Source organism: Nuphar pumila, chromosome 17 (genome assembly GCF_984573655.1).
Source record: "Nuphar pumila chromosome 17, dmNupPumi1.hap1.1, whole genome shotgun sequence".
NCBI lineage: Eukaryota > Viridiplantae > Streptophyta > Magnoliopsida > Nymphaeales > Nymphaeaceae > Nuphar > Nuphar pumila.
In genome coordinates this window covers 80,661,343-80,685,551 of record NC_143265.1, presented here as the reverse complement: position 1 = coordinate 80,685,551, position 24,209 = coordinate 80,661,343, and the positions used below count along the sequence as shown (strand labels likewise).

The 24,209-nt window shown below is 38.9% G+C and overlaps 2 protein-coding genes across 2 annotated transcripts; one reads left to right on the top strand and one right to left on the bottom strand.

The window, feature by feature from the left end:
- Positions 1 to 638: 638 nt before the first annotated feature.
- Positions 639 to 11,322, bottom strand: ABA1 (zeaxanthin epoxidase (ZEP) (ABA1)). Its single transcript, XM_089993785.1, has 16 exons — positions 10,716 to 11,322; positions 10,440 to 10,602; positions 8,976 to 9,050; positions 8,774 to 8,874; positions 8,553 to 8,668; positions 7,513 to 7,724; positions 6,313 to 6,404; positions 5,957 to 6,071; positions 5,775 to 5,878; positions 5,312 to 5,357; positions 5,150 to 5,214; positions 4,963 to 5,052; positions 4,800 to 4,854; positions 1,679 to 1,767; positions 1,514 to 1,601; positions 639 to 1,059 (listed from the first exon to the last, which is right to left on the bottom strand). The coding sequence occupies exons 1-16, from the start codon at positions 11,195 to 11,197 to the stop codon at positions 979 to 981; spliced, it is 1,974 nt and encodes a 657-aa protein (XP_089849911.1). The 5' UTR covers positions 11,198 to 11,322; the 3' UTR covers positions 639 to 978.
- An 8,636-nt stretch (positions 11,323 to 19,958) lies between these two features.
- On the top strand, positions 19,959 to 23,196 carry LOC149812436 (bZIP transcription factor TRAB1-like). The gene is made up of 3 exons (XM_089993784.1): positions 19,959 to 20,771; positions 21,558 to 21,629; positions 23,072 to 23,196. Exons 1-3 carry the CDS (start codon positions 19,989 to 19,991, stop codon positions 23,144 to 23,146), a joined length of 930 nt encoding a protein of 309 aa, XP_089849910.1. The 5' UTR covers positions 19,959 to 19,988; the 3' UTR covers positions 23,147 to 23,196.
- Positions 23,197 to 24,209: the final 1,013 nt, after the last annotated feature.

The window sequence follows — 24,209 nt, the reverse complement described above, 5'->3', positions numbered from 1 at the left end:
ACCTGCCCCCGCCCCGCCTTGCCCTGTTTGGACCAGGAATGAAGGGCATGAAACGGGGATGGAGGCAGGGATGAAGGTTAAAATCTATCCCCGTGCGGGGATGGACTTACGCTTTCCCCCGCCCCGCCCCGTCTCAATCCCCGCCTTGCCCCATCCCCAATCCTTTAAGGGATGTCTATAGACCAAGGCGAAATGGGGCTCCACCCCTCCTCGCCCCATTTGGACCGGGGATGAAAGACATGAAACAGGGATGGAGGCGGGGGAGGTTAATATCCATCCCCGTGCGGGGATGGAGGTTTGGATTTTGAAACAGGGCAGGGGTGGAGACCTTGTCCCCCGCCCCGGTCCACTGCCATCCCTATGTCTGACCCATTTGCAGACCTAGTTGGATCAGGTAATGCCAGGCCAGGGCATATTCGGGCAAACGAACAGCACAGCTCGTGACTTGTAGCATAACTGGCGAGACTAGCCACAAGCAGGCTAGCAGCTCATTAAGCTTAAAAGAGTACATCCAGGGAAGACCAAATTTTGCCATTTCAGTGTTATGGGGAAGATAATTAAAACTATTTATTCGGACAAATGTAACCAATCTTCAAAAAGTGCTGGGAAATAGGATGCTGATGACATGCGAGTTTTACATGGAAGAGTTAAAAGAGGGCAAAAAAAATCCTTTTTGAATATTCTGCAATTTTGGTTTGACACATTCAGCTCTTTCCATAAAGGTAGACATTTTTGCCTAGGACAAGTATTGTACAAAAATATTACAGGCTCCCCCAGGTTGTAGAAAAGCAAAACAAGCATCCACTCAACAACCAATATACAAATCATGGGGTTGAGTTAAAAATGGATTTGCAGATATTCTCCCGACCCCTGAATGCTCCAGTTTCGTTCTAGCAAGCGCAATAATGCATGAATTATGGCATGTGGAATAGCCCGTTGCATAACAAAACTGGCTGCTCCTTACCTTGCCAGCTTATCTCATGCTGTGCTCAACACCACTTGGTTTTCCTTTTTGCTCTGTTCCTGCAAACCTCTCCGTACTTTTACACGAAAGACGGCCTGCACAGTCAGAAGATTGCATTTAGAAAATGCTTGTAGTTAAATAGGAGGATCATTATGACTAAGACCATGCTGGATTTACTAAAGAAGAAAATTTTTCCCGGCTCATGACTCCTGAGAGTCCAAAAATTTTCTCAGTTTGCTTATAGCCTCAGTAGGTTTTAAATTGTGATATGAATCCAAGCCAACTGGTTTTAAAACCTGGACCTGGAGTTGTCACTAGCGTCAGTACAGACTTATTCTTGACTCAGGTTGCTAGTGATCTCATAGGGTCGTCATATGTAATTATTTTTCAATGATTGTGTATCAGGTTGTTGAGCAACCAACGCAGCCACCACCACCACCATAAAACAATGAGACTCTAGCTGACACCATCATCACTGAATGAAGATTGGGAATAAGAAAAGCATAAATATCTTATTTATGCAATAAAGTCATAGTGATATTTCGCTACCTTCTTGTCAGACCCGAATTGTATGGTATCAGACGGCCGAACCCGAACAGGAAATTTTGGTGGCACCCGGTAACGCCTCCCTTCAACACTGCAAGGGAAAAGTCCTCTGTAAATAAGATATCAAGTGGAAGAAGCAGACTTGATTTTGTTACTTCTATTACTTACTCGATTATCCATGTACCATGTTCACTGCGCAAATCAGTCAAGTAGAAAGCATTATCTTTGCATGTGATTCGTGCATGCTTTTCAGAGACCTAAAAAACAGGGAAAGTTAAATGATAGTCATAGCGAGGTAATGGTACGTCCTTTATTAAGCAAAATATGCAATAGATTATTGAAAAGGAATTCAATGTTCTTTTCATAAGCACTAAGATGTTTTGGTCTTTGCACATTGAACATGCTCATCCCATTTTGATCTGAAGTGGAATGGGCATTCTTAGTGCTTATCTGCTCTCTAAATTGTTGAATCATACAACAGCATTGTGATTGCACATGCAATTTTGCAGCATAATTTATTAACATCCAGTAGTAGTACTGCTTGTCCCTATCTTTCAACTAGTCATCTACATTCAAGGAGTTAACATTTATCACATTATCTCAAAAATCATGGCTCTTCCATATTAACAGATAGTTACTAGAAGTGATGCTCCAGATAGCATCTTAGAGAAGACCAAGACAAATAACTACCAAAAATTTTAATGAACTCCAAATGGACATCGTTAAAATATCCAAGTTCTTTTAACAATAGATGGAAAATATGGTTATGATCATGATCAATGTGATGGTCATGTTTAAAGGGCTTAAGGGGAGACCATATAGGTGAAGGATCTCATTTAGATTTATATTGGATTCTGAAGGGATAAACATATGAAACTTTAGAAGTTACATTCAGATTATATATATATATATATATATATATATATATATATATATATTCTTCATGATATTCAATTGGGCTATGAGGAAAGACATTTTTTATAACGAATCATTGGCAAACTATCAGCATGACCGTATGGAGTCCTATTCAACAGGAAGAAGAAAGGCCCATAGATTGTTTTCAGAGAAATTATTGTGAAGAGACAAAGGGATGCTTTCCTTTGTAGGATCTTATTTACAAGTCTCTTTAAGGGTGTGTTTGGATTCGGGAAACTGATGGAATTCAATTCTAGGAAGTATATTCTTTGAATTGAACTCATGAAGATTTAAATTCCTTTGTTTGGATCATCTTACCGATCTGGAATGGGATTCCAATTCCTTTGAATTCAGTTTTGAAGAAAGAATTCAATTCCACTTTTACCTTTGCTATTTCATGCTTGGATCCAGCCCAAGCCTGAAGTCTGAACTCTACTATGCATACTTCCTTTTTGCTGGTTTCTTTGAGGCAATCTAACACAGTTGATGTGCAGGTTTCTGTGCACACGATTTGAGCTTTGTTGTTCGACACCCCCCACCCCACCTCAACCAAACTGGTTCATGCTAGAACTTAGACCCTCTGTGACAAAGAGTCAAATAGATGGTTTGCATATGGAGATCTGAATACTTAGCTTCCTTCTCATGCACTTCACTAAGATTAGTTTTTTCTAACTCACCTACCGTAAGACCTCAGCATGGTTTGATTCTCAGTATGAGACAAAGAGAGCCCTACAGTTCCAGGATAAGCCAGAAATGGGAGACAGCTGCTGAGAGCACCACGCTGGTTCCGGTTGCCATCTCCAGCCACTAGGCTGAACCAGAGAGAGAGATATGAGTGTTTACCTCTCATAACTGCTGGGAGAGAAGAGTGGGAGGAAAGAGAAGAAGAAAAAGAAGAGGAGAAAGGAGAAACAATAAATACAGCATGAGAGAAAGGAAGGGAAAAGAAAGAAGGAAAAGGACACTACTGGTACTGCTTTTCTGGCCACCGGCCGCTACTCGTTCTTCTACCTCTGTCTCTCTCAGTTAGGGTTCTCCGCAAGGAAGAGAAGAATCGGCGGGGGGGAATGGGGAAGGGGAGAGGCTCGGACTATCTGTGCACGTTTTATTAAAAAAAGGAAAGCGGAGAATTGCATTCTCTTGTTTCAGCAGAGAATCTGAATCTTGATAACGGACGGGAATGAGAATCTCATTCCATCACTGACCACTGAAACCAAACAGCAGAATGTGGAATTGTGATTTGGATTCTAATTCTCCACAATTCCACGAATCCAAATAGGCCCTAAAAGTAAAGCTTCTTAACTCTTGCAGTCACAGAAAGAGGATGGGAAAGAAGATTAGCAACAATAAAAGCAACAGTTCTATTACATATCTGGGAAGATTCATATCAAGGGCATACTTAGCATCAGCATTTATCAATCTGAAAGAGGGATCTGAAAGGATCCAGATAAAAAAACAGGACTGGGAAGCGGAAAACATATGCGGTTATAAATAAATGTGGAAACACCCATTTTCTGTTTAAAACCCCACATTGTATAGCATTGGTCTCAAGCATAGACAACAGCAAATGCCAATTTCTTGAAGGAAAAGATCAAAGCATATAAATCTCCCGAATACAAATGAATTTTTATATGGTGAATTTTTATGAATAGATAGTCTTCTGTGTGGTCACACTTTAGATAAAGCAAGACCGTGAGCATTACTAGGGCAGAATAAACTTGACAAACATCTAAAAAATGGTCACCTCGAGGAAACATCGCCCCTCTAAGAAAGGTGGTGTTTAAATGAGCCCTAAACCTCGCGAAGGCGGAAGGACATCTCATTTTTTCCATTTATCCTTTTGGTGATAACGTTCTTGATTGATTGATTTTCAGAGAGAGAGAGAGAATACAAGGTTACGTGTGTGCATGTGTGAGATTGTGTTTTATGTTTCCCTAGTGTGCCATAGTTTAAACCTGGTTGACTTGATGGTTGGCCTTCTTTGAATCAAACCAGTTAAGCTTGTAAATTGTGTCATAATTTAAGCTAGGTTGACTTAATGGTTGGCCTGCTTTGAACCAAATCATTTAAACTTGCAGTTGAATTCTTTTATCAATTTTGTACTTTTCACAATTTTATATTTTAAAAGGGAAATAAAGACTTACACCTCGGACCACCACAAGGCTTATGCCCTGCCTTAGAAAAAGACCGGACCCACATTTCAAACCTGTAGCTTGAGAGTGAGGAACCAAACTAGTTTCTAGAACAATATCAAGTTTCCAAATAGAAAAGAATTGAAATAGCTTAATCCTTCACCAAACACTTCAATTAGAGCTGATATTCATGAGTTGGTTCAACTTGACATTTTGGGGAAATAATGAAAGAGAAAACTGACCTGTGGGGACCGTACAGATACCGAAAGGACAGATTGATCAGCATGCAAAGTACTCCTGCAATGAAATTAACTGTCATTTTGCAATGTACAAATACACATAGTGGCAGCAAAATATTTTTAATCCACTTGAAAATTTCTATGAAGATGATTCAAGGAAACATACCCAATAATGCAAGGTTCATGCTCATTTCTACTAAGATGAATAGGTTGCAGAGAAATATTAGCTTCACTGCCACAAGGAAAGAGATACCATCTGTGCATTCAAGCATAAAGATATCAGGAAAAAATAAAGTCCTAATCTGAAACAAATGAAAATTGCAGGAATAGGACCACATAAACAGATATCATACTCTCCATTAAGTGCACGCTCTAGAGCATCATCATCTTCAAACCACCTTGTTAAATTTTCACTTGCCTACCTCATCAACCACATGTTATAGAAGAAATTAGATAATAAAAAAAGAATCCCATAATCATAATTGAAAAGATTAAAGGTTGTATAACCAACATACCTTGTCAGAGATTCTACAACTTAACAACCTCCCTTCCAGTTTTGGGCTGCAAAGGCAGTTAAATATCCATCATCTAAGTTTTGGTGGTGGTGGTGGGGGGGGTTAAGGGGAAGGGGAAGAACAAGGATCTTTTGAATTAGATATGGCACTAAAAATGCAATAGAAATAAGTTTATAATCAGAGAACTGGTAATACATACACCGAAAAAAAAAATCCTGATGTGCATTTCAAAATTCAACAGATTTCTGTCCGTCTTCCCAAAAGTAGTCTGTGCACAGTTGGAGTCAAATGTGTACTGCTTTTATCAAAAGGAATCTAGCTATTCTATTGGCAGATTTCAAAAACTATCATGTAAACAATATGTAGCCTCGCTACAAAATATTTGCATTTCATGTATGCATATTTTGAGACTGTTTTCCATGTTGCATGTTTAGCACTGAAACTGAGAAGATGAATGTCTCACCTATAACCACCCAATACCCAGCTCAGCATTAATGGCATTCCGAGCTTCATGAAAATTCTCCCACCCACCCTTCCAGGATGAGGTATTCGCAGATTTGTCAAAAACTAAAAAAGAACATACCATACAATTAAGTGATCAGATGTCAAAAGTTTTTGCTGACAATTATCAACCATCATTCTTACAGATAATGGTCCAAGCCCCACTCCCAGATATGGCTTGTAGGTGGATGCCATTATTGCAGCCATACGTGCCATCCCATATATAATAGAAACACGCACCCTCCTTGCTTCTTCGTACCTAAAAGTAGTCATGCATCAGCTAATCATATTTAGACTAATATATGACAGTGCAGCCAATTCAAACTCTTAAGTTATAGACAAGAAACAGGTTAAGAAGAAACGCTGACAAAAATTTTGGAACGAGTAATGTTGAATCTAAAGCATGGATATGACATTGTCAGAAGTCTTACTATTATGAACAATTTATTCAATCATAAGCATGATTCTTCACTCCAGTCTTTGTAAGGTGAAAATGTTACCTTTTTAAGGAAGGTGTAATGTTAACTGGTTGATTGGATTCAATGTTTTGCTTGCAAGCCTTTTCAAGTTCTAAAGCAAGCTGATAACTATCCTGCAAGAATTATAAAAGTCAATGGTCAGGTGGTAGAACAATGACAATTAAAACCAAGGCAGGTTGATAACTATCCTGCAAGAATTAAAAAAGTCAATGGTCAGGTTGATAACTATCCTGCAACAATTAAAAAAGTCAATGGTCAGGTGGTAGAACAGTTGATAACTATCCTGAAAGTTTATAACTATGCATGCCCAATCTTTTGCAGAAGACAATTAAAACCAAGGCAAGTGGTAGAACAACAACAATTAGAAGCCAATCAAATATGACCATCTAAGGCTTAGCTAGGAAAACTCAAGACAGGATGTGGATGTTAGAAAGTGACTTGAAATACATTGGGTTCAATAATGAACCCATATCTATGCACGTGAAGTGCAAATATACCCATTAAAGGGAAACAACATAAGCACATAATGTGCTAACACATAAAACCCATAAAAAGGGAAAAATATGACATAAAGTCATAAGTTGCATATCATTGAAGAATAATGGCGAAGGGGTAAAAACCCCATTACAATGGAGCATAAGCTCCCTCAAGAAGTAAGTAAATACAAAGGGGAGAGCCCCTATTTATAAGCAAGAAAAGGAGCCACAAAGGGGGCTCCCAAGAGAGTCGTTGGGAGCCCCCAACGGTCACATATGTGACCGTTGGAGGCTCCCCAACGACTCTTTGGGGAGCCTCCCTATGTGGCACAGCAGCCGAAAATTAAAAAGGAAAAAAGGAAAAAATAAAAAATAAAAATGGAAAATTACAAGCAATATTCCAAAGTGGAATATGCGCAAAACAGGAATTTACAGAAATACCCTTTTGGGTGAATAAAGAATATATATTTATATTCATATATATATAGATATACATATACATATATATATGTATATGCATCTATATATATATGAATATAAATATATACGAGATTACAAATGACGATAATACATATTTTAACAGTGGAGTGAGGTTCAAATGGGATTTATGCTGACATGTACCATATACTATGTATTTATTAATCTTAATTATGGCATCCAAATTCCAAATTATTATGTTCTTTAGAAAAATAAAGAAACAAAAAGACTAATGCGAGCATAACAAATGTATAAAAACATATCATACCTCAATAGCCATGCAACCACCCTGTCCCATATTTGGCTGCATAGCATGAATAGAATCCCCAAGCAAGGCCACACGACCCTTAGTCCAAGAAAGAACTGGAAATCTATCATATATGTCACGACGAAGGATTATGTCCTCATCGGTTGCAAGGATCAAGTCCACAACCTTGTCACACCAATTCCCGAATATCTCAAGCAGCCTTTTCTTTTTACCTGCAACCGAAAAAAAAAAAAACAGAAAACTGTTCACCTTTGTTAAGAATGGCATCAACTATCAATGAAATAAAATCCAAATCAACTTGGCAATATTAATTTGTTGTCCAATAGCAAAAAGTGTGCAAGAGTCCAAGCATATACATATCATCCCTTTTGTGGGCTGCAAGCTCTAGAAATTTAACAAAGTGTAGTCATCTAGAAAATCCTAAAAAAGTCGGGATACATCCAATATTTTTGCATGATATTTGCTTTTCGCAATCTGATGTCAACCCCATAATAAGGATAATATTAACCTTATGGTCCCCTTACATTTGGTTAGTTTTACATAACAGATACTTATACATGCAAAGCAAAATAATACATGAAAAAAGTATATGTAGAACTAGATATAAATCACGAAACACAAATTACAGCAGACCCACAAAAATGCACTTGTCTGAAATGTGTGATGTACAAGAAACATCATCTAGCTGACTTATCATAACAAGTCCTTTGTTAAGAGATCACTTTAAGACTTACTTAAAATATCCAAGTTATTTACTTGAATGAAAAAGTCTCATATCCTCTCAACCAAAAGGCTAGTCCTTGCCAGAAAAAACTGATTCTAAAGAAATGTATATTATAGAGACAGTAATTCTTTTTCTCAAACATATCCATTTTATGTCATCATACGACCCATAAAACTTTCTGTATTTAACATGTTATGATTCATTAAGATCTTATGTTTGTACGAAAAGTAGGAATGTGAAGGACAAGAAAACAAAAATCAGCCTATATTGTCATCAAACATAAATATAAGAAAATCTCAAATAGAAAGAATGTTACCATTGGGAGTATCAGTGCCACCAGGTGGTTCATTGTGAAATGCATACCACTGCATCTTTCCAGCACCCACATCTGAGGAAACAAAATACTGTCTGTGGCCCAAGAATACACGGTATCTGCATAACAAAAACTGATCGCCAGGTCAGTGCAGATCCATTTAAACTCTTTCAATTGTGGAACAAAGAGCACCGGAGGTACCAATATTTCAGAGGACAACTCACCCGACTGACTCGATATCAGGAGGCACAAAATCTGCAATACCCGTGTAGCACGTGTAGCCAGAGAACGTTGCATCTTGATGTCCAAACAAGTTCTTACGCACCTATTCCCAACTGTAATGTTATTTCCTATGTTATCAAAAGTCAACAATTCTCCATGAAGCTAATCAACCACAAGCTCTGAAAATTATATAATTTCCACTACCTTAGACCAGATACCATCAGCGCCAACTAAAACATCACCATCATAACGTTTTCCATTCTCCAGTATCACTGTCACCTGAATTTAAAAAAAAATTAAATCAATGAAACTAAATCAAAGGAACAAAAAGTGTGAAAAAAATAATGAGCACTATTGCTCTACCAAAATGTAAAGCCACAAGCCCCTGTGGAGTATAAAATAATTCCTAATATGCAATATATGAGGCCATAATAAATTTGTTGCAACTTGAACAGTTGCACAAAATCCTTAGTAGACTAGTATCAGCTAGTCCTTGAATTGGACTTATTCTGTAACATCAACCAGTGCAACCAATCAGCAACTTGTGTCAGTAACCTAAGTCCACGAAAATAGATTTTGTCATTTAGCCCAACTATGCACCAATAGTAGGTAATTCAACTGGACATTTAGAACACCAAGAAGTGTGTCTAGTTTGAAGCATCCCATCTCATGGAATAAGAAATTCCGTTTGGACTTGGCACATTTATATTTCGCAGATAACAGAAAAAAGGTATTTCAAAGAGTCGAGCATTCTGTTTTGAAAGCCACGTGAGATAAGGAAATAGGTAAATGCAAGACTCTCAATTTCATGGAATCTGCTTTGAATTCCATTAACCATACATGTGATAAACTAAATGGAACTTGACACCAACTAAAGCTGAGCCAAGCAGAGAACCAAGACTAAGCTCTCTAATCAAGCTGGTCTCCTTACCAACTTGCACACATATTTAACTGACAGACTTGAATACCGATAATATGCCCCTGGACTCAGTATTTGATTTTAACTTCTAAGCTACTTGGAAGCAACTTTGTTAATATAGATCCCCTAGGATTCTAAGGTACGACCCATTCATTCTCAAAAGCCACAATTGAATTCATAATGACAGTTAGCACCAACGCTGACCAGGGCTAACTAACATCACTAAACCCCATGTAGGAGGCCCGGGCTCAACCTCTTGGTTGTTGCAACCTGCCATCAGACATTTTGTGGGTGGCGGTCTAGTCACTTCACCATTGCCCAGAGTTCAGCCAGGTCGAAAGCTCATTAAATGGAATTGTGACACAATCGGTATTTAACAAAAAAAGAAAAAACAAGGGAGAGCACATATTTAGGCATTAGTTATAGATGTCTAAACTCTTCAACAATGTAACTACCGTACTTAAATCTTCAAGACCACAGTCCAACTGAACTGTCAACCCTTGAACCTATCTGAGACCCCATAAATCCCCATCTGAGCGCTTGATTCTCACATGCCAAAGAACACAGAACCCACCATCTTCAAATCTTCAACAGAAGAACTAGCACACCAAAATTTCAACTACCCATCTGGACAGTCAATTTTGAATCTCAGGTCAACCCATCGTATGGACCATTGGATTCTCAGTTCCTCGTTAGAGATGACCAACGAACATAGAGAAGCACCATATCCAAAACAGGGAAAACCTCACCTTATTACCATCATCCACAAAATCAACAACATTACTATCGCTCATGATCAAGTCTTCACCGACTCCGCGAGCCAGGATCTCCTGGAGGGTCATTCTGCTTATGACCCGCGTCACCGGAAGGCCTCGCTCCACCGCCGGAGTGAAGGTATCAAACTTGATGTACCTGAAGGAGAAGAATCCAAACACATAACAGAATCAGCAATTCTTTACCGTGCTAAATCATAGGAAAAAGGACACAGAAAAGATCCAAGAGAAGAAGGAAGAGAAGTTTAATACCATTCTCCGGAGACCCCATCAACCAAGCCATTAATTCTATCGCCGGTGACACATCCTTCCCTCAAGATCTCCTCGGCGACATCGGGATCGATCGCCTCCAGCGCAGCCAAGGCATTGCTCTGTAACTGGATGGGCCCCCGGTACTTCCCCTCCCCTCTCACCGCGCTCATGTCCCGCTCAAACACCACCACATCGAATCCCTTCCGCTTAGCAGCGAGCGCAAAGACGAGGCCGCCGATGCCTCCACCGGCGATGAGGATCCGGAGCTTCGGAGGAATCTGGTTACGCTGGAGCCCATCTCGAGCAGAGTCCAGCTTTGGAGGGTCTATAACTGATGAAGAAGAAGAAGAAGCATGTATCCTTCTCCGCCTTCCGAGGACCCGGTCGAATTTTCCGGGTTTGTTCCCGAAGAAAAGTTGGCTTCTGGTGTGGAGTGGATCAGAGGGAAAAAGAGGGGTGAGATACAGAACCTGAGCTGCCATTAGACACAGCCCAAGTGAAGCAAAACTAAACACGAACTCGACTCAAGACTTTTGAATCAAAAGCACAAGAAACCAAATCAAAGAGAAAGAATTGGTGACTCTCTCTCTCTCTCTCTCTCCAGCAAGGTAGCTGAAGCAACAGTATAAGAAAGATGGGTGTGGTGGTGCTTTGATTGTCATACGTGTTAGTGTCTGATTGGTGGTGGAGTAGTTGCAAAGAATCACAAAAGGATGGAATAGCCACGTCTTTGGAGCTTTGGATATGTGGAGAGAGAGAGAGGTGTGAATCGGCTGATACAGATTCTAATCATTCTGAATCGATGAAAAATAAGTAAAAAATATTTTGTGTCAATCAAAACATGACACCTATATTTATTAAAAGTAATCAATTCGTATTTATTTTTTGCCGACAATAACAGTATTAGCATTTTTTTTTTTTTTAAGATGAGGTTGACAAATTCGATCTTTCTATGCTTGCGATTTGGCAGGATGAAGATAGTGGCGTGAATCTCTTTCCTTGAGGTCGACAAGTTATACATTTGGCAGGATGAAGATAGTGGCCATTATTCCCTGCTGGGTATATCCCCAAGTCCTCATTTTTTGTTTAAGACTTGGTGCTGGATATTTGTGGATCATGTGGTGAGGTAGGGGTTGGTAGTCGCTTTAGAGCTGTGAATTTCTTGTGTTGGGGTCTGGCTGAAGCCTTGAACCCATGGAGCTCTTTGGGTGGAGAAAATGGTAGCATCACAGATGTTGTTATACCATTTTTATTAGGGGTGTCAGGGGGGCTGGTTTACACCTCAACCAAACAATATAGGGTCTGGGTATGGTGATAAATAATAAGACTTGATTAAGACCCGGACCCAAAGGTCTGATTAATGCATGAACCCAGGTATAGTTTGTGAAATTTTATACCAGACCCAGACCCGACCCGAGTTCTGACTAAGACCCACAATTTTTCAATGTAAAAATGTTACAAAAGTATGGTTTTATTGGGTATGGTCAGGGTCTGGTTCATGTAGTTCTTAGCAGGCCCGGGTATGTTTTTTTTTTATAGTAAGCCTGATTAGACTGGGTTCTGAACCCGATACCATAGCCAAAAACTGGGTCCAAGTCTGGTACCACCTGGGTTCGAACCAAACTCGACCAGTTGACAGCTCCAATTTTTATGGACATATCTTAAACATTTGATTTTTTTTTTTAATAATGGAGCAAAAACCAGGTCATCTAATGGGCCTGACTCCCTTAGAGGGAAAACTCTAGGTTGAGGACACGATCACCCAGTCTCACATACCCCAACCGTAATAAAGCTTACAGCAACCCCTATGCACCAGCAAGATTGGATCCTGAGTCTTCAGCTTGATATTATTTTAGTGGCACCTTTACCATAAGTATTAGGTGTGGCTCCGCTCCGCTAGGCTGGTAGGAGCTGTCAGTGCACGCCTCATTATGGTATGACGTTGCGGGTTCAAAACCAAAAACCCAATGGTACGTTGGTGGAGTCTGCCTAACCCTAACTTGCCTTAAAATATGAAAAGCATTGAGTGTGGATAGCGCAGCTAAGTAGATATCTATTATGTCAGGGCTTGCAACTAGAAATATCGTCAATGGTTGTGCTAATTATTTCGAGAAATATTGAGTGAAATTAGCAATCTTCTTAATTAGAGACCTAGTCATGGTGGCTAAGCCGATCATACTTATGGTAGTTTTTTCGACGGTGTAAACCAATAGAGAAACCCCTTGCCCCCAAGGAGTCGCTCGACTTCAGCTGAGCAAGAGACAAACAAGGGTTTATTCTTTGATTTTTATCTCATACTCGCATTAATGCAAGGGGATTGTGTTTATCGAATATTATACTAATTGTGTTTATAGATGAATTCAATCTTATTAAAATAGCTAAAAATATCTTTAAAAGAATGACATTTTATTAAATGCAGGATTACTTTTTGAGGTTAAAGATAACTTTGATAGGTTGATAAAATTACTTTTTTGAAAAAGATGTTTGACTTTTGATTTATAATAAAAAAAAGTAACTACATACTTTCAAAAACATAATTTTTTAAAAAGTATTTTTAGTTATTTTAATAAAATTGAATTCATATAATATTAAATACAATTAGTTTGATATTAGATTAAACCTATATAGTTACCTATTTGATGAGTCTAGAGTTGGGGTTAATGCTAAGTTAGAATTATGGAGACAGACATTGGAAGCAAGAGGTTTTAAGTTGAGTAAGAGTAAGACAGAATATATGAAAATGTCGGTTTAGTAAGCAACGAAGTAGTGATGGGAGTGTAGTGAAGTTTGGTGAGCAAGAAATACCGGTGGATGATTGTTTCAAATATTTGGGATCTATCATTCAAAAGTATGAATAAATTGATGGAGATGTAAATCATAGGATAAAGGTTGGGTGGATGAAATGGAAAAGTGCAACTTGAGTGTTGTGCTATCGTAGAATGTCATTGCGGTTGAAGGAAAAGTTTTATAAAACAACTATTAGGCCTGCTTTACTATATGGTACGGAATGTTGGGCTGCAAAGAGACAACATATTTAAAAAATGAGTGTAGCTGAGATGCGTATGCTTAGATGGATGTGTGAAAATACAATAAAAGATAAGATTCGGAACGAGGAGATACGTAAGAAGGGAGACGTTGCACCCATTGAAAATAAGATGAGAGAGAATCGTTTACGATGGTTTGGACATATTCAACGAAGGCCTAATGATGCTCTAGTTTGAAGGATGGAGAAATGGGAAAATATATTAGTTAAAAGATGTCGGGGTAGGCCTAAGAAGACTTGGATGGAGATGATAGGAAAGGATATGAATGCTTTGAACCTCACCAAGGACATGGCATTGGATAGAAATGATTGGAGGAGAAGGATTCATGTGGAAGACCCAGAATGATTTTCTTTTTTGGTTCATATTGCTAACCCCAATTGTTTTGGGATGAAAGTGTAGTTGTTGTTGTTGTATATAGTTACCTATTGATACACATAAATACATGATAAAGTCAAATAAAAACACTCTTCTATTTACCATCACTCAGAAATAGGGATGTGCAACGGGTCTGTGGGCCAAGTCCATGGGTCAAGATTTTAGGTTTTGACCAGTAAGTTACTGGGCTAAAACCCGACCTGTTATATAATGAGTTGGGCCTAGGTAAGCCCACGGGCTACCGAGGCATCCCTATGAGCTTGAGCTACCTAATTAATTTTTTAGTAGTTAATTGTATTATTTATATAAAAAAAATATTAAGGTTGGTGCATTAATCTTTCGTTTAATTCATTGTTTGGGTACTATAAGAATTAATTTATGCACTTTCATTGAAAAATAACATACAAATGAATTTGGATCGGGTTGCACGGACCCACTAAACATTGTCTCATTAGGCCAATGGGTCGGATCATGGGCTGTTTTTCAAACCTGAACCCATTAAGAACCAGGATAAAACCCAATCCATTAATAAATGGACTGAGCCCTCTCCAGGCCGGGCTGCAATTAAAACCCGATGGGCCGGTCCGGCCCGATGTCCACCACTACTCAAAAGAGAACAATAGAAACCTAAAGAATGAGATATCACTTCCTCTCTCGGTGAATCAAGACAATGTATGAGCAATCGAGCTTTCTATTTACCACTTTTTCTGAACCCTCTTTAAACCAGAAGAATGGGTTCCCACAAATCACTGTGCATCATCATATCCTATAAACAACAATCCCACAAATTCTAAAGAAAGGCAACAGATGGGCACCCACACAGGCAAAGAAATTCATCTGAAGGCATTCCTTTGATAACCACCAGTAATTTGGGATGCACAACAAGCCGATGCTAGCTCGAGCTCGTCCAGCTGAGCTTGAACACAAGTCTAGGCTCGGTGTGCATAAATGAGTCGAGCTTGATCAAGCTCGATTAGGCTTGCATATATATATATATATATATATATATATATATATATATATATATATATATATATATATATATATATATATATATATATATATATATATATATAATTTACAACCTAAAGCATAAGAGTTACTGTTAGCTTACTGAGTAGGCGTTAGCCTGTTGTTTGTGCAATGTTTGGTAAGGTCAGGGTTTGAATCCTACCTTTTCACTGTATATGCCTTTTTAGAATGTTGTTCAAGCTCAGCTCAAGCACAGAACCAAGCGGAGTCTGAACAATTTGTTGAAGCTCGGCTCCGAACTCGAGCGGAGCTTGAACATGGGCATTTTGAAACGAGTCAAGTTTGAACAACTCAGGCTCGGCTCGAACTCGGCTTGTGTACATCCCTACCCGTAATCACCACAGGAGCAAATCCCATCTCTCAAACAATGAAAGCAATTTGAGTCTCTCACGATGATCTCCGTCTGTCTCACCATTGAAATGAATTTGGTGGCTTGATTGGAATGGGCGTTCATGAAGTTTATGCATTTGAAGAAGTGGCAGCTGCCAAATCTTGGATTTAGTGTAAATACAAAGAAGAAAGGGACTCACTTCCCATCCCAAATGCATAAATGACCATCCCTGCGCCGAGATTCCAAACAGTAGTTTCACCAAGATTTTACCTCGGGACCACCAAATGCATAAACGCCCATCCCCAGCGCCAAGATTCCAAACAGGACCTCAAGTTTTTGTGTATATGAATTGAAGATCCGGACTTTGCCAACCTCTCACTGTGACTCGACAGTATGTGATTCTTCTAGTGGGTAAGGCGGACCTGGTGTTTTATGCCAAAGAACTTGGTGAGCCAGGCAAAAAAAAAAAACTTGTTTCAAATTAAAAGTCAGACCGAACCCAATCCATTTTCAACGTGCCAAGGAGGCGTTAGGAGGTTGTGCTTATCATGGTCCAGTCAGTTCGGGTTGAATCTAGGCATTACTGAATCTGACCTCATCGGATTCAGATTTAGATTCGGAGTCGTATTCAAAAAGATAAAACTGAATCCGGATCCAACTTACATTAAACCCAATACTCACACTTGATCAAATTCAGGTTTTAGTCAGATTTAGTTTCTAATCGGATTCCAATTCAGGTTTCAATGCAAAACTCAATACAGTACCCAAATCTGATTTTTAATTAGATCCAGATTTGGCTACAGAACCCGAGTAATCGGATTTGGATTCGGGTCAGATATCGGGTTACATACGGTCCATTGACATTCCTATCCAAACGCCTTGAAAGATGCTTTGGTACAAAGCAAGGGCGGATATTCGGATCCAGATTCTTGTGTCAGGATTCTGAACCACACAATGGTAAGATAGATGGTTCACGTCTCATCATTCAACCTCTGAAAACTTTGATATTTGCCCTTTACCTCATATGAAACTTTGATACTGAAGAAGTCATTTTCCAGGACGTGGATAAGTTCTAAGGCACTTTGAGTGCCTTTTGTACCACAGAACACACCAATTATTTTCTTACTGTGGGTTGTGAATAATTGGTATGTGGAGTATCTTTTGCTCCATAATTGATGTAATGGACCTAGACTGAATAGGTACGGTTTTAGGCTCCGATAAGAAGTGGATAATCCAAGAAAAAAAAATCCATAGACCAATGTTGTCCGTATCCGAATCGGACCTGTATCGTTTGGCCAACGATTCAGGTGAATCCTCTGATACCAATTCTCAAGTGAATCGTTCTGAATCGGCCAAAAATAAATTAAAAAATATTATGTGTCAATCATAACATGACACCTGTTAAAGCTATTACAATAATATTAAAAATTAATTTTAAGCTATTTTTACATTTATTAAAAGACAGCCATTCAGGTCAGTATTGTATCTATTTTTTGGCGATACAATAAGTAGGCCTATGCGCGCCAATACGGACAACACTGCCATAGACTGTACATTGGCTGATTTCCTGTTGGTAAAACCCTTGAGGTCCTTCATGTCCACAGGAGATTACACCTAGCTTCGACCTTGAGGGTCACATTTTTTTTTAATAATCAGTCATCACAGATTTCATTTAGCTATTTTAGGCTGTTGAGTATCTTTTACATGTTGTGGGGACTTCAATATTAATCACATTAAGTTTTTTTAAACACAAACAGTCCTGACCATAGCTAAGAAAAGCTTCGGGCACATGAAATTATACATGTTTTTTTTTCCTGTCTTGAGGTCACTTGGGATAAATGAAAAAACCTGCTTTTTTCATATAAAATTGAGCTTTCTTGATATTAAAAATATATAGAATTTACTTTTACAAATTATGATTCTATTGTAAAACCTACAAATATAATGAGTATTCTGAAAAAAGTTTTAAACATGCATTTATTTAATTAAGGGCACGTTTGAAAGCAAGAAAATGGTAAGGAAAGTTCAAGTCATAAAAGAAAAGTGGCAGCTTTATTTGTTCCAAATGCTAAAAAAAAAATTAAGAAAAAAAATCTATTTTACCCTCATTTTGACAACCTTCCATCTTAAAAAATGTGAAATTTTTCCTATTAAAAGTTTTCAGTTTTAGGAGCAGCCCTTTCCCTAATCAAAACACTCACATTTTTTCAACCTGGTTTTTCTCTTGTCACACAGACAAAAATTATGTTTCATGAAAAAAGATTAGATATAAAAACTTCTCATAGGCGATTTTTTTTTTGTTATGAGAATTTTTCTTGCTTTTAAAATTTAAACATGCACTCAAAGCAGAACTGCAAACTATGGAGTGTATTATTGGCCCTTGGAACTCCTGGTAAGCTGCCAAAACTTCTTCAGCATTGTCTTTCACATTTCTCTCATCCAAACGCTGCTCATGAGTTATGGCTATCAAAGGCCGGGGGTGTGAACGGGTCGGTTTTGGTTCGGATTTAGGTAGAACCTGACCCAAACCTCATTTGAGATAATGGTACAGATCCAAGTAGCAATTTTGAAAAGTAACATGGATATGGAGGTAAACTTAGAAGATAAGTAAAAGACAAGCTTTCAATAATTACTGGGGAGGTTTAAAGTGGGGGCATGTCCACAAGAGTGAAATATGGATGGTTAAAGAAAATGGACACTATGCAAGAGGTGATTGGTTGCCCATCAAAACAAAGGCATCAGAACCATCCAGGTGCTACCTGGCCTGCTGGGTGTCCATAATTATTTATGGTTTTGTGGATTAATGGGAGATCTTATAAAGTGGGGAGCACACCACTCAGAAGCCCAAGTGTCTCTCTCTCTCTAGTGTGCTCTTTGAGGGAGTTGAGAACTTTGGTTGTTCTTGCTCGTTTGACTTCTCTCTCTCAGTGTGCTCTTTGAGGGAGTTGAGGACTTCTTTGGTTGTTCTTGCTCGTTTGACTTAAACATCTCCCTCTTAGTGTGCTCCTTGAAAGAGTTGAGGAATTCTTTGGTTGTTCTCCTTTCTCGTTTGACTTAAACATCTCTATCTCTCTCAGTGTGCTCTTTGAGGGAGTTGAGGACTTCTTTGGTTGTTCTTGCTCGTTTGACTTAAACATCTCTCTCTTAGTGTGCTCCTTGAAAGAGTTGAGGAATTCTTTGGTTGTCCTCCTTGCTCGTTTGACTTAAACATCTCTCTCTCTCTCTCTCTCTCTCTCTCTCTCTCTCTCTCTCTCTCTCTGAGAGTGAAGGAATTCTGGGTTTTGCTTCTTGCTCGTTTAGATTGGAGTTCTGTTGGTGGACATTGGGCTACTTCGAGTGGTGGAAAATGGTGGACTGAATCAGTATTGATGTTTCTTTTTCTCTCTCATTTTGGGTGTTCGGGATTGATGGGTGTTCAGGTTTGCTGGATCAAGGTTGGAGTGTTGAAGTGTTTTGAGTCGTGTTAGGCTTTTCTCGTCGTTGATGGTTTGGGATTTCGGGATTTTTTTGAGAATTATTTCGTTTTTCTTTTTTGGGATTTTCTTTTTTTTCTGCTTGGTTCAGTTCTGTTTGTTAGGTGCTGGGAGTGGAAGGGATCGTGATTGGTGATTGGAGATTAGAACAATGGAGGCTTAACTAAATTGCGTGCAATTAGGATTAGCTTTATTTGGTGCTTTTTCCTTCTTGACGAAGTTTGAAGATGGTCTTGTGAGCAAAGTAGATACAGTGGGTTGGTGATAAAGTTGGGTTCTTTTCAATTCTTGGTATGGTGTTTGAAGCTACAATCGATCTTTGTGTATGTTTTAAGTTGGGGACTCGATCTATGTCTGGTAGAGAAGCAAATGATGTTTTTGATCTCGTTCCATCAAGTATAATCTTGGTTATCCGATGTGCTAGGAGAATTCAGTATTGTTTGGATTAAATAAGGATCTATGTCGCGTTCTTGAAAGCTTAGATTTGTTAAAAAATACAGAAAAGATCAGAGCTGTTATTTCGAACATGGATTCCAATTTGAACTTCAAGAATGTGCTCTCGCAGGCAGGGGCTGAGAATGGTTCTCGATCGGGAGATGCCAGGACAGGGACTTATCCTTTGGCCCACCAATCGTCAATCTATTCTCAGACTATGGATGAGTTTCAGAGTGGCCTTGGGAAGGATTTCGGATCAATGAATATGGATGAGTTTTTGAAGAATGTGTGGTTTGCAGAAGAGACTCAGGGGTCCAGTGCTCCACCAGACACAACGGAAGAAAATTCAGGGAATTTAGCCAGGCAATTCAGTTTGCAGAGGCAAGGTTCCCTGACACTGCCCCGGACGTTGAGCTTGAAGACAGTGGATGAAGTTTTCTGGGACATGATCAAAGGAAGCACAGAGCAGGCCGGCAATGTTAGCTCGCCGTTGCCACAGAGGCAGCCGACTCTTGGAGAGATGACTTTGGAGGAGTTTCTGGTCAGGGCAGGGGTTGTGAGGGAAGATACCCAATCCATTGGTATGGCCAGCAATGGACTTTTCTGTGGTAATTATGGGAGCCACACAGTTGGGAATGGCAACACTCAAGTTCGGTCTGATGTTGGCCTAGTTCTCGGGTTTGGCCAGCCAAATCAGACTAATGGGAATTTATCAAGTATGGCATATCAAGGAATTGTTGATCCATCTGCTAATAACGTTGCCACTCTTGAAGGAATAAGATCTCATCCACAGAAACAGCCTCAGCTGCAGCATCCAGTTTCATGGCTCAATAACCAGTTCCCTGTAGTTCAACAGTCAAGGCAGCAAGAGCATCAGCTCTTTCAGAAGCAACCCGCAATTGCTTATGCATCACCAGTTCAAGTAGCCAACAATACTGACTTCAAGAGTCCAAGTGTAGGAAGTGGTCTGTCATTGTCTCACTTGGGTGGTGTTGCAGGAAATGGTACTCAAGTTGGATCTGCGGGGCTTTTTGAGATTGAGGATTCAACGGGCATTGGGGTGCTTCCTCCTGCAAGCAATGGCTTCATGAGAGGTGGTATTCAAGGGGGAGTTGGAATGAGTGTGACTAGCCTAGGAGCTTCAACAATTGCAATAACAACTGCATCTCATGCAAACCCACTCTCTTCTGATATCTTGAATAGAAGTGATGTTGATAATTCCTCAGTATCCCCAGTTCCTTATGCCTTTAATAGAGGTCTAAGGGGAAGAAGAGGTGTCGGACCACTGGAGAGAGTTGTTGAGAGGAGACAGAGGCGCATGATAAAGAACAGAGAATCAGCAGCAAGATCACGTGCTCGCAAGCAGGTAATTTCTAAACAAGTTTACATGTTTTCTTCCTTGCTCTGAACTTATGTGCTTTTGGTAGTTATGGCGTTATGTCCTCTTTCTGTTATATTTCTGGTTTGTTTTCTTCTCTCTGTCTTGTTTGTGTGATGTTTTAGTGATTTTTGCATTTTCTGAGGACATGATGAAATCTTTGTGTTGGCTATTTCAGCTAATACAGTAAGATACTCCTTGTTTTCAGTGAAGGTCTTTCTAGCTACATTGCCTTTCAAGTTCTACTGTTTTATTGATTAGTCTTGAAAACATGAATTAGTGGTCAGTCGTTGCCCTTTTATTATCATACAGAGTCTAGGCTTCTAGCTTGTTAATAACGAAATCAAACCTAAGGTTCCCACATGTGATGTTATGAGAACCTCCAAAATTATGATACTAAAAGAAGCATTTGTAGTGTTGTAAACCTAAATTTGATAAAACATATGGTAAGGACAAGAAGCAACGTCTGGGTGTTTTTCTTGCTCAAAAGGATTGGAAACTGAGTGTGACTTGATTAGATTAACCTTCTTAGTTTCTCTGAAATGCTGAGTACTGTTTTCTGTTTCATCTTGTCAATGCACATTTGGATTGTGCTGTATACATCTACCATCCATGCATGTTTAATTGAAGATATAAACTTATTTACCAAAAGTTGGTTTAATGATGTTGCTGCTCTTTAATCTATGCATTGAAATATAGTGCTATCCACATGATTTTATTTCATATGTTGCTGGATATCATTTGTCATTCTTATTAAAACTAAACTTCTTGTAGGCTTATACCATGGAATTAGAAGATGAAATAGCAAAACTCAAAGAAGAGAACATGAAATTGCAGAAGCAGCAGGTACCTTTTCTTCCGAAAATTAACGGACAATATTGGTTTCTTTTGTTTTTATTTGTGATCTTTAAGATATCTTTCAGTAATATATCAAACCAGTCTTCAATTCATTTATTCCATTTTTTATATTATTAAGGCCACATAAAGTATATGTCTTCAGACTCTTATCCTTTTTCTGTTTGGACAGTCAATCTTGGGATTCCCTAGTGGGATTGGAGTCCACGATCCTTCAGTTAGTCGTATGAGTCTACCTGGTTCAGCTGTCTTATTTGATCCAAGTATCTCCTTATTTGTTCTTTTTCAAATCAAGGTGCAGTAGAGTGTGAGGGACCCAGCACTGTTGTATGAAATTGTCCAAGCAAATCATGTGAATTAAACACTTATTATTGTAGAATGGCATCAACCAATTACATGTTTTCTTGATTCCTTATTGCGCAACAAAATATGCAAGGCAGAAATGACAGTACAGTGCCTGGCTGCACTTTTTTCTTTTAAGATCATTTAAGAACATCTATATAATTGGTGAACTTCTGGTTATAGTGCTGAGTGATGAGAAGGCTAGCTACCTTGTCTGGAAATTCTTGTAGGCCTAGCTATTTTGATCATGAATATGTTCAATTCACTGGATTCTGTGTCAATTTGACATGGATATGGGTATGGGATGCAATGTGGAAACACTTGGGCACATGTCATTTTCTAATACTAGGAGATCAGAATGAAAATACATACGTGCATAATAATATATACACAGAGTATAGTTATCCATCCCATTTCATATATATATATATATATATGTGTGTGTGTGTGTGTGTTGAGTATTTTTTCTGCGTTACTTTGGAAGGTTTTCTGGGGATATGGAGTTGGATGTCTTGCCCATCCTTCTTAGCATCTGAAGGGATCTAGAGATCTGAATATGAATTACTCTATGGAGGTTTCTGGAATTAAGATGGAGGTGAGATCAGATCTCTGCTCCCGGATAGTAAAAATCACATCTTTCTAACCTTCCTACAACAACGTATCGAAAATGCCAAGGCCTTTCTAAGGAAAGCAATCGATTTTGAAAATTAAAAAGGAAAACCCCAGATTAAAAGGACAATTGAGGTATAGTTGAACTAAACATCTGAAAAATGGTGGAACATTGAAAGTTTTATGTTGATTTTCATGGCATTTTCCTGTTATCTGATCACAAGAAAAGGCCAAAAGGAAGTATGTGTGTGTGTGTGATGCCCACTGTAAGTGACAGGGCATCTTTATATGTAAATGCCTAGTTGAAAACTTCAAATTACCAGTCTAATATTCACTCCCCATTTGTCTCTACATGTAGGGACCTGTGGTGTTCAATCTTGTGTAATCAATGGTGCTGCTTCTAAGAATGCATACTATTTCCTAGTATTTTTTACTTTCTATCTCTGGTGGTGACTGACAAGTTCATGTGTGCTCCTTCACAGGTTATAGAGAAGCTGAACCAGCAGACCGCACCAAAAAAAAGATGCTTGAGGAGGACACGCACGGGCCCCTGGTAAATGTACTATAGGAGTGAATAACATTGTTGTAACTTGTAAGTTAGGAAGGGATCTGTAAATATGATTAGAGAGGAGTTGAAAGCAGGTTGCCTGTAAATTAAGAATAGGGAGAAGTTGTCTTTTATGTTAAATTCAGTATTCTTTTTTTTTCTTTTGCTCTTGATGCCCTTCAGTTGTTTTTGTCATCAGAGATGGAGAAGCCAAACTAGTTCATCAAAGTAGCTGGTTTTGTTGACTGTCTGTATGCATTTGTCTGCATAATCATGGTTGAAGATCACAGGGAACTGTGAATTCTTGTAAACTATTGCTAAGTGTTTTTTTCTTTGTTCTTTTGTCACTCGTGAGAGGATATTCTCACTATTGCGCATAGCTCATTATCTTCTAAGCTATTTGCAAAGTTTACCTGGTCTAACCAGATTCTCAATCATGATAAACATATTCAAATTGGGTTTCCAATTATCATATGGAGCATGCATGCACCCTTGTGCGAGTCTCTCTCTCTCTCTCTGCACGTGCGTGCCAGTGGAATCAAAGGCATGACAACGAATTCCTAAATCTTACAAAAGCAGAAGCAAAAGAATTTATTCTCATGACTTTCTTCCAAGCCTTTACCATGTGTTCTTGTAATGAAATTATAAATTCTTGCAGACATTTATAAATTATTACTCTTTTGTTTTTCCCAAGTGTGATACTGGCAGTTTTGCAAATTTTTCACCTTGTAAAGAGTTATCGTTTTACATGAGCAATAGTTCATTTGCAAGCTGTCCCCTCCACCCCCCCTCCCTCCCCCCCACCCACCCACACACACACACACACCCCGCCAACTCTCTCTCTCTCTCTCTCTCTCTCTCTCTCTCTCTCTCTCTCTCTCTCTCTCCATATGAGCAGATCCAGAGAGTACTTTGGTCATACAAAAACATAGAAACTTGCTGCTTGTAGCAATTTTCAGTGTTTTGTATAGCACAAATACTTTGTAAAGTACTCGGGCCTATCACCTAAGCATGCCTCCTCTCCATGACGTCTTTAATACCTCTCTCAATGATATAAAGTATAAATAACGAAG

Excerpts from the sequence above, each read along its gene's own strand:
- ABA1 (XM_089993785.1), bottom strand. The coding sequence starts at position 11,197 with ATGGCAGCTCAGGTTCTGTATCTCACCCCTCTTTTTCCCTCTGATCCA. Across the intron at positions 6,405-7,512 it reads GTGGTTGCATGGCTATTGAG|GATAGTTATCAGCTTGCTTT; the intron begins GTATGATATGTT and ends TAATTCTTGCAG. Across the intron at positions 6,072-6,312 it reads ATTACACCTTCCTTAAAAAG|GTACGAAGAAGCAAGGAGGG; the intron begins GTAACATTTTCA and ends GACTACTTTTAG.
- LOC149812436 (XM_089993784.1), top strand. The coding sequence starts at position 19,989 with ATGGCCAGCAATGGACTTTTCTGTGGTAATTATGGGAGCCACACAGTT. Across the intron at positions 20,772-21,557 it reads GATCACGTGCTCGCAAGCAG|GCTTATACCATGGAATTAGA; the intron begins GTAATTTCTAAA and ends AACTTCTTGTAG. Across the intron at positions 21,630-23,071 it reads TGAAATTGCAGAAGCAGCAG|GTTATAGAGAAGCTGAACCA; the intron begins GTACCTTTTCTT and ends GCTCCTTCACAG.